This window comes from Danio aesculapii, chromosome 8 (assembly GCF_903798145.1).
Source record: "Danio aesculapii chromosome 8, fDanAes4.1, whole genome shotgun sequence".
Taxonomy (NCBI): domain Eukaryota; kingdom Metazoa; phylum Chordata; class Actinopteri; order Cypriniformes; family Danionidae; genus Danio; species Danio aesculapii.
This window is the reverse complement of record NC_079442.1, coordinates 22,272,153-22,282,747: the sequence shown is the minus strand read 5'-3', so window position 1 is coordinate 22,282,747 and position 10,595 is coordinate 22,272,153. Positions and strand designations below refer to the sequence as shown.

General features: G+C 33.6%; 1 protein-coding gene across 1 annotated transcript; it reads right to left on the bottom strand.

Annotated features, from left to right (window-relative positions):
* Positions 1–784: 784 nt before the first annotated feature.
* rimoc1 (rab7a interacting mon1-ccz1 complex subunit 1) lies at positions 785–9,891 on the bottom strand. The gene is made up of 6 exons (XM_056464354.1): positions 9,657–9,891; positions 7,099–7,208; positions 4,931–5,077; positions 4,479–4,610; positions 4,287–4,401; positions 785–1,667 (listed from the first exon to the last, which is right to left on the bottom strand). The coding sequence occupies exons 1-6, from the start codon at positions 9,745–9,747 to the stop codon at positions 1,432–1,434; spliced, it is 831 nt and encodes a 276-aa protein (XP_056320329.1). The 5' UTR covers positions 9,748–9,891; the 3' UTR covers positions 785–1,431.
* Between the last annotated feature and the right edge of the window lie 704 nt (positions 9,892–10,595).

The following is a 10,595-nucleotide window of genomic DNA, read 5'->3' as shown; positions in this document are numbered from 1 at the left end:
TTGCGCACGGCAAGCAGTATTTAGCCGTTCATGAAGGGTCGTAACGTTGTGTTTGTCTACATGGTTCACAGGGCTTGTGGCATGTTTTTCCCCGCAATACTGTCAGGGCCGATACAGCAAAGCTGTTGGTTTGCAGCAAGCATTTATGTCGGGAGAGCTGTACAAGAATTGGAGAATGGCGGACTTTGTCATTTATCAGTTGAGTTTGTTACCATTCAGACTCATTGCCTAAATCTGTGCTGCTGTGTTTGCCCATGTTTAAAATCCTCAAGATTACCGGCAGGGCGAATGGTTGAAATAGACATGGAAAAAGACCTGCTGCACTGCTATCCACTGTGTCTGCATTCAGACTCGGGGATTCAGGAGGAGAGAAGTCCTCCTCATTTATAGTGTTTACATGATTATCTTTATATTGATATAACAACTACATGAAATTACGAATAACAAATGTATTCTTTTGCATTTTAACTTTGTCAATTATAAAATCATAGGTGTCCTCACAGTTTGTGTGTCATTTTGTGAGCCAACAGTTGTTTGCTCTCCATTTTTTTCTCTGCTGGCCACGCCCACTCCTCCCTCGCAGCGCTCCACACCCATAATAAAAAAAAATTCTGAAGTAGACTTAATCCGAAAGAGGGGGTTTTCATGGCCCTTTAACACATTTCAATAACTAACAAGCAAATGACAATTATGTTTTATCTATTGACACCCTAAATATCTTCTCTAGTCAAACATCAAGTCATGCTTATACACGTGTAACAAAAATATGACTCACACGTTCATATTTCAACATTTCTTAACCCAAAATTTATTTCAATGAAGACATAAAAAACAAAAGAAGAACTTCATTTTAAAAAGAATATGACCAAAAAGTTTAGCTTTGTTTTTTAAAGTATACTATCAAAATATCCAAATCCCCATCTCTGAACATTACATCTGGTCAACGAAAGGAATAAAGATGCAACTTTTAATAAGTGAGCAGAAGAGGTGTCATATACAAAGATGTTATTAAAAAGAAAAAGGTCCATACTTAAAAATGGTCACGAATACTTAAATATGCAACATATATCTGCATTTCCCCTCCTTTGTACCATTTCTTTTAACATATATAAATGACATATATAAATGTAATTAATTAAAAATAAATAAATAAAAATTAAAATAAATAAAAAGTTGTGATGTTTCTCGGCTGGAATAATTTTTTTCTTAAACAAATAGTTATTTGTTTATATTTTACATTAGAAGTATTATTCCACATTCTCAGCGAAAACACACATCCAGAAAACAAATCTGGACTGGAAGATAAGTGCCTTTTTTTGTTTTCTGCATTTTTCTTTTTTAATCTTTTTTGTTTGAGTTTACTTTTTATTTTTGCTAGCCTCAGAAGAATGACATTGCGTGAACCTCCTGCCCTAAAAGATCTCTCCGGGTTTACTGTAAAATACTAAGGATCTCCTTGGCATTCTCTGTGTTCCAGCCCTGACCCTGAAGTGGCCCCTCGCATGCCAGAACGTACTTATGGAGGATTTGTGTGCCAATATCTCGGAAATGAAGCCTGTCCTCTTTGCGCTCTGTGGTGTCCATGCTGCAGTCCTCATATTTCACTGCCCAGAAACACATCTCTCCAATGTACATCATTGTAAGCAAATGAGTATCAGAAAAGATACCTAATGAGGAGAAAGATGAAAGAAAAATAAATTAGCAAAATTTTAAATCAAGAATATAAATACACACATATACATTTAATCAGCAAAAATTATATTCTCTAAAAAAAAAAAAAATGTTATTCTACACTAAAGTTTGTCAAGAAAAATGTTGAGGTTGGCTTGATGATGAACTGCTAGTATAAGATGACATCTTTACATGCAAAAAACACAAGATTATTGGCTAATAAGTAGGCAAACAGAATCTGTTCAGGCAGAAAACTGAATAATATGCAAATGTTTAGATCATTAATGTACAATTCAATTTGTAAAGTTATATTTCCAGTCTTTTAGTGGATGTAAAATATGAGAGACCCGGTGGAGCTATTTACCCAACAAGAGGTTCTAATTATTTTTGCAAATGTAAACCTGAAAATTTAGTAAGTCGTTTAAATTTTATTTTATTTTTTTAGTCATCAATCCGCATAAATATTTATTTATTTTGTGAACAAACAGTAAAAAAAAAAAAACTCTGATTCTGTCTGGCCCTAGCAATTAGGTATTGATTCTTTATATATAAATAAACAACACACTAATATATATATATATATATATATATATATATATATATATATATATATATATATATATATATATATATATATATAAATAAATAAATAACAGATAATATATAAATATAATATAAATAACAGAAAATACAAATAAACTGAAAAATATAAATAACAGATAACATGGTGTTTTGAAATCGTATTTAATAGTTGACTGAAACGTAATGAAATAAAGCAAATGTGTTCGCATTGTTGCTCTTTTCAGAATTAACAATTAAGTAAATTTATGCAGTTGACAAAGGGCCAGTACACACTAAATTAAATTTGTCTTTTGAGGTAAATTGTCAGTGTGCTGATTAAAAAAAAAATTTCTACTGTTTTTGGTTTGATCGAGCATCTGCCTTAAGGTTTTTAAATGAGTGCACACTGATGTTTTTTATCTGTTACACACCAAGCCATTGCCAACCAACTAGTGCTGATGAAACCCAATTGTGTCGTTGACTTGCGTTGGCTCACATCTTGTCTCGCCAGAACCAAAAAACTGCCCGTGAACACATCAAACTGATGGCAGGCAGCTGAAACTACAGTGCACGTTTTGTGCAGGTGCCTGTGTGACAAGGACGTTCCTTTCAGCACCCGTAAGGAGGAGTGCAGGAGCAGGGAACGCAAACTTCCAATGTGTGCATGCAAAGCATAAACAAAGCAGCATTTAGTACCATTATGACAGTAATTGTCACTCGGAGGGTAACCCTAAACTAACCCAAAGAACGGATTTCCACTACAGCACTCAGTAGGGCTGCACAATATATCATTTCAGCATCAATATCGCAATGTGTGTGAATAGTCACATCGCAGGATATGCAGTGTTAGGTTGCCTATTATAGTTGACCCACAATTGAAAATACATGAGATTTGTGAAGTCATTGCAACTAATAAGCATAACAGAATCTAACTTTATCACTTGCAAAATGTAAAGCATTTGGGCACAATAATGTAAAGCATTTGTAACTTTAATGAAGATTTATTAACACAATGTAGACTATACAATGTTATTTTACATTACATTTCAGTATCTGAATACTGTTTGACTCTCCAGAAAACCATAAATAATTGTATCTTTACTTTTTTCTTTGTTCTGTTGTAATAGAGACATAAATAGAGCTATTCAGGCCATCTGTTGAAATTTTATTCAAACATATATATACACACATATATATACACCAAAATATTGCAATGTGACATTTTTTTCAATCCCATGCAGCCCTAGTGCTCAGTGCTGCTGGCAACGCTTTAATGCCACAGCTCTGGGGCATGCAGAATGTTCTTACATCGACTGCTCTCAACACATTCTCTGTCCTGCTTTTAATTCCATAATGCACTGCATGACTGTTTATGCTGAACTTCCATAAAGAATGAACTAAAAACACTTGCAATGCTGTGCTCCCATTGTATCAGTGGAAACGCGTCGTAAACTTAGCCTAATCGACGAACCCCAATGACCGACCATCGGTTGGGTGTGTTGCAGCCCAAAGATATACGTGAACCAGTATCTTGGACCTTAAAGTGATGACAGCTGTTAATCAAAATTAATTAACTATTAATTTTGAATAATAACACTTATAACTGTTATTAGCGGTTCATTTTATTTATATCTTTGGCCACTTACATTTATTTGTCCTATTGCTAGTTAGCATGCTATGTTTATCTTTCTTATTTTATAGCTTGTCTTGTTTTACTACCAACAATTTTTTAAATATGTTAAAAATATATAGTTTTAAGCTAGGCCATTTCTGCAGTTTTTTGCCTCACTGTAAAGGTTAAGTAATAAATGCAAAGTTATGCCTCTGCTTTGCACATCTTTTATTTCTTATTATTTCTATTTTGCTTTACAATAATCCAAGCACTATAGACGAGGCAACACATCTTTATAGTGGAAAATGTCATATGGAGATTTTGTGCATTTTAAATGCTATATGAAAATCCTCACCTGCACACAAATGCTTAATCTAGAGTTTTCATCTCCTAAATTCCCAAGAAAGCTTTCACAACAGAAAGTACATTCGCAAAGCCGTACCTTCTGCCAGAAAATTGGCGGTTGCGGAGTCATGAAAAACCACACCATCGTTCAGCTTGACCGAGTTCCTCACTTGCAACATTCGCATTAGGTAACGCACACCTTCTTGAAGACACTGTGAAAACATGGAGCATTGTAACACCTAATGCCCACTAAAACTGGCATTGTGGAGCAAGAGGATGGGGAAAGCACCTTAAGGAATGTGGCTTTGTTCTTCTTGATCCATTGCTTGCGCTGGTGAAGTGTGTGGCAGTACATATATAATAAAGCGCCACGTCTCCAGTATAGGCACTCCAGCAGCTCCAGTCCTAGCACAGATTGCACCTAATCCAAAAACCAGACCATCAAACTACTGTTACTCGCCTCACATAACAGTTTTATAATCATTAAGTAAAATAAATACGAATTATTCCGAACACCCACTAGTCATTACACATTAAAATATGTTGCAAATAAGTGAAATTTATGCATGTTAACTGATGGAATAACATAAAACTGTAATATGAATTGGCACATTTCCAAATGGCAGAGGTGGCCTGAAACCAAAATTAATAAGTAGTGGGAGTAGAGGCCTTAGTCAGAATCATCAGCAAATTATAAATCCAAATTGTTTCAAGAAAAGGGCTTCTACAGAAATACAGCACCTCTTGAGCAGGTACCAGTCGCCCGGCTAACACCTCTGGCTCTGTCAAGTCCTGTAGTAACTGCTGGATTTTAAAAGGGGAAGAGTCCTCAGGAAACTCCTGGTCTACAAGCTTGTTTTCCTCATAGAATGTGATGTCCAAGACGACCTGCAGAAATGTGGGTAAAATATGAATTATGCTATTAATACACAGGATCTCTGCAGAATTTGTAAACTGTCCAAAAGCCATTAAAATCTGCATAAATAGAATGAATACTGTAGGTTCATATTATTTTTGTTAATAAATCATGTCTCATGTTATTGTTTTACTCAAACAGACTAGACCACAAGCATGCATTTGATACACACGATTAAAATGATGTTTTAATTACATCCGTATGCTTTAAATGCTTTAAAACTAAGGCAACGCAGTGGCGCAGTAGGTAGTGCTGTCGCCTCACAGCAAGAAGGTCGCTGGTTCGAGCCTCGGCTGGGTCAGTTTGCGTTTCTGTGTGGAGTTTGCATGTTCTCCCTGCGTTCGCGTGGGTTTCCTCTGGGTGCTCCGGTTTCCCCCACAGTCCAAAGACATGCAGTACAGGTGAATTAGGGTTAAATTGTCCGTAGTGTATGAGTGTGCGTGAGATGGGTTGCGGCCGGAAGGGCATCTGCTGCGTAAAAACATGCTGGATAAGTATTAGCCGGATTAATAAAGGGATTAAGCCGACAAGAAAATGAATGTTTTAAAACTATTTTTGTATTAATTTTTCATTATACAAATAAACTCAAAATGGGATTTTACAGGCATAAGTTTCTCATGTTTGGTATTTCATTGGTGTTTTGCATTTATTTACTTATTTAAATTTTATAAAAGGAACTTGATATCTCGTTGATACAAACAAGTTGATGCAGAACATTTTAATTAAGTGACTCTTACAGATTTTAGTTTTTTGTCTGAAAAGTGTTTGAAATTAAATTGTAAATGATTGTATATAAAAAAATATAAAAATAAAAACAGTAATGAGCTAATAAAAGTACTTTTTCTATATTAGTTATAAAACAAATTATTTCAAACCACTTCACATACAAAAGCAGAAATCAAGGTGCCACAGTGCAATATGAAAAATAAACCAAAGACATTTAACAGATCATTTTTAACAGCGTATCATCTATATCAATCTGTATTTAAAAACCTGTTAATTCTCTTTCCTGTGACAAAGTGAAATTAAAAGCCAGAAATAGTGTATAAATGTAACCAAAAACGCCAATTACAGCCCTATAAAAAATGTGTCTTTTAAATTATGAACAAGTCTAAAAACACTGCAGCAGTTGCTCAATTTGAAGAACAACCTTGAGTTCTGGCAGGGATGGGTCTTGCCAGGATACGATGAAAGAAAGTCGGAAGGAAGCAAGAACAAAGCACACATTTGTCATCGTGATGCTCAACTGACCGTCCCAGCATATTCTAAAGTAACTGAACAGCACCACACAATGCCCAATGAATAAATCAAAACCCACAGATTCTAAATCATTTACTTGCATAATATTATTTTTATTTACTAGTTTATATTACAGGTTTATATGTGACACTGGACCACAAAACTAGTCATTTTTGAAAACTGAGATACATGCATAAACTGAATGCTGAATAAATAAGCCTTCCATTGATGTATGGTTTGTTAGGATAGGGCAATATTGACAAATATTGGAACATGGAAAATATGGAATCTGAGGGTTAAAAAAATATATATGTACAGCACGAAATTTACTTACTAATATTGTAAAGATTTTTGGAATAAAAATCAATAATTGATTTGTACAATGTATTTTACTCTATTCTCACAAATATATCTACAGCATGCAACATAAGACATTTTTTTGGGGTCCAGGGCCACATATTATATCTTTTTATCATTGTGAGCATTTGCTAATAGCAGCACCTTTTGTAATTGCACATTACCTAACACTGTTATTTTGAAATGCTAATGCCTTATATATCTGAATGATACCACAATATAAACACCAAAAGATAAACGTTGCAAGAATTCATCAACATGTTTGCATTTATTTAATTCCTTCAATTTAATATCAGTAATCAAAAATCATTTTCCCTTAAATTCCATTTTATTGTTGTTAAAATGAATACAAGCAAAAACAAATGTATTATTATTCCTTACAAATAAATGAAAGTACCTGTGTATAATCCTGCAGCAGTTTGGGGAGGCTGCTGCTCTCTCCTCCATGTCTATAATAGGTTTTCAACTTGTCAAGTATGGAAGATGCATTCTGTAAGTAGTCATCATCTAGGAAGAAAAAAACCCAATGTGTGAACATTAAATAGAAAGGGGCACACAATATAAGTTTACAGCTAATGGCATAAAAAAAACAGTTGGGGTTTTTATAAAGGTGAATTGAAAAACATTTAAGAACAGGTAATGATCATTTTATGAACACAATATGTTAGTTAAATGTAAATGGGGTATATGCACACAGACTTTTAATTTTTAGTCAGCCAGCCTTATCGGTGAACTGTCTTTCCATTATAAAATTGTCACCTTTAAGGTTTGATTTCTTTAAAAATCAGTGATTTTCAAGGCCGGGTAGATATAAGATATAAAGTGGGTGTCAGACTGAACAAGAAGCACTGCATTAAATGCCATTATCCCCTGCCATGTCTTCAAAATATGACAGTTTATTTTACCACAGTATTTTCAATACTTCAGTGCTCACCAGCAGATACTGACGGTGCTAGTGGTTACACTTTTACAGTGTCTTTCATCTTGTTTTATGCTTGAACAAAATAAATAAATGCTTCAGTTTATTTAACTGAATGTATTTTAATTACATCACAACATGGATGCTGTATAAGGAACCATATGAAATTGAAAATGGTAACAAAGCATTCACCGGACGTTTATCATTGGCTGAAAAACACTAGCTGTGCATATTTTTACCAACTTTAACCAATTTGACTGTCTAAAATTTCAATAACATATGTTTTATTCACACTGTGACACACATTGCTGCATCTTCTTTCTTTTTCTTTCTGATTCTTATCTTCTCAAGTAAATCACTATTAGCCTGAAAGGCAAAACAACAAAATGATGAGAAGACTGTTTCTGAGAAACTAATCAAAAAATGAAGCAGGTTTATCATTTAAACAAGAACAAATAACTACCTCTGAGCTCAACTTTATTCAGAAATCCTTTTCATACTCCACTGACATATGTTTCCATGTTATAATTCATGTAATGTTCTTCAGGTTCTCATAGATGCTTTATTTTGCATCTCAAATCTCTTAATTTAAGGATATTTGGATAATTGCACTGGAACTTCAAAACAGCAGAAGATCTCTACATGTATGCACCATTTAAAAAGTCAATTTATGAATTTAAGACTTTCTGATAGGGCTGAGCAATTTAATGAAAAGTTATCTAAATCAACGTTCAGAACCTATAATCGATCAAAATTGATTGAAAATATATTACTTTGTTTCCAGTGCGCAAGTTATTTATTTTCACTGTTTAGAAGAAATAAAGTGACTGTAGATTTTAGGCTATGAGTGTTTTTATTTCAGTTGTTCAACGTTGATGTTCAATTAACAATCATAGATAGTTGATTTAAAATCAAGTAATGTACCCTTCATTTAAAAATCTCTCACTTGTATTATGTGAGCTTTTTACTGTACAAAACTGTCAGTGATCTATAAGAGTAAAAAAAATGCATGCAATAATCGTTCATTAATCTTAATAGAGTTAAAATGTTCAATTAATCGAGATTTTGATTTTAGGCCAAATCACCTAGTCCTACTTTCTGCTTTGATTGTAAGTCCTTTTAAGGGCTTAAAACTTAAGGAAGGGCTAATCAAGACCTTTTTTTTAAGATTGTAAGACATTTTAAAGAAGTTCTTGCACATCTTTAATCCTAAATGATTTTGTGGAATCAGGGATAAAAACACTGGCAAAACAGAGAATCAGGTTTTGATATAAAACATCAAAATTACAGCATTTATAATTATGACAAAAAAAAAAAACAACAACAAAAAACACATTGCACTCCAATTGAACATAGATAAAAATCATATGTTTACACTCTACCTGATGATAATCATATTACATCATTAAAAGCACCAAAATACATTAGAAAGTGTGTGTAAACTAAATATTATTGAATATTTATTTTAATGAATAATGAAATAATCTGCATTATCTATATGTAAATGACGAAATGTGTTTGTTTAAGGTAGAAAATCTGTTTTGTTTAAAGTAGGCATAGAATTTATAAAATATTTCTGAAGAAATGACTAATGTGGGACCTTTGAAATACATGCTACTCATGGTTACATTTTAATATCCCGCTGCAGAATAACATTGCACGATTGCTATGTTTACATTGCGTTGTCACTGCACGACCTCATGCGACTTTACTCAGTTTATGCAAAGTGTATCTAACTAGCCAGCAAAAATGAAACATTACAACACACAATAAAGGAGATTTAGCTTTCACAACATCACACGGTTTGATATTAGTACTACGGTGTTCTTCTCTGCTAGTTATATAAACATTTACTCAAACACACAGGTAACAGAAGGACAGGGAAATGTTTGTTGTGGATCGCAGGAATGCTAACGCAGATAGGCTAAGCTAACTAGCTAACGATGACAACACCGGTCTGTTCAGCCAACGAACATACGTTTTCCACAATAACGACAGCCTGGTTTTGCGCAATTAACGACACGATTCCCGTTTACCTGGTTTCTCCGTCCGAAGAGTGGCACACTTGTTGTCTAACTCGAAAATCCTCCTCTCCAGCTCGACGCTTCGTCTGTAGTCGTCGGCCATGACTGCAAACGACAGTCACGTGACGAGCGCGCGATTACTCACGTGCGGAGGATTACTGGGGTGTTTTGTTCTGTCGTTTCATTCATAAACTTAAAGGCCTGGCGGTTGCATCAAAACAGAAGCTTATTTTGTTCACCCCTTATGCGATTGATACTTATTACACACTGCGTTTAACAGTGATTTGAAATGAAGCTTGGCAGCAGTGATGATGGATGTACGAGACTCATTTCCGCGAGTCGGTTCTTTGAACAGTTCATTTTCAAGAATCAGTTCAAAGTAAGATTCCTCAGATATTTTAGGCTATGACGTAGTTGTGCTATCACGTGATGTCTGGTTTCTTCTCCATTGCATTTATTTGTTTGTATTAATTTAATTTTGGTGGATTTCCACTTATTAATATAATATAATATAATATAATATAATATATATATATATATATATATATATATATATATATATATAGAAATTTGGAAGTATATATTTATAAAATAAATCAAATATTAACCTTTTACTTAAACCCACAACTCCCTAAAAATCCAGAGAAACTGAGAATTTTCAAGTGGTCTCTTAATTGTTTTCTACAGCTGTATTTACATAAAATCGTTGTTTATAAATATATTAATAATTAGTTATATAAATTATTAAACAATTATTATTAACATTAATAATAACAACATTGTTATTATTATTACTATTGTTACTATTATTATTGGTTTTATTGTTGTTGTTGTTGTTGTTGTTAATACAAAACTGTTATTATGTCACGTGTCCCTGTTTTGCAGTCATATCATGAGCCACCATAACTTGCTTGGCTGAAAATAAGATATAACCTATTTCAATGCCGTAAA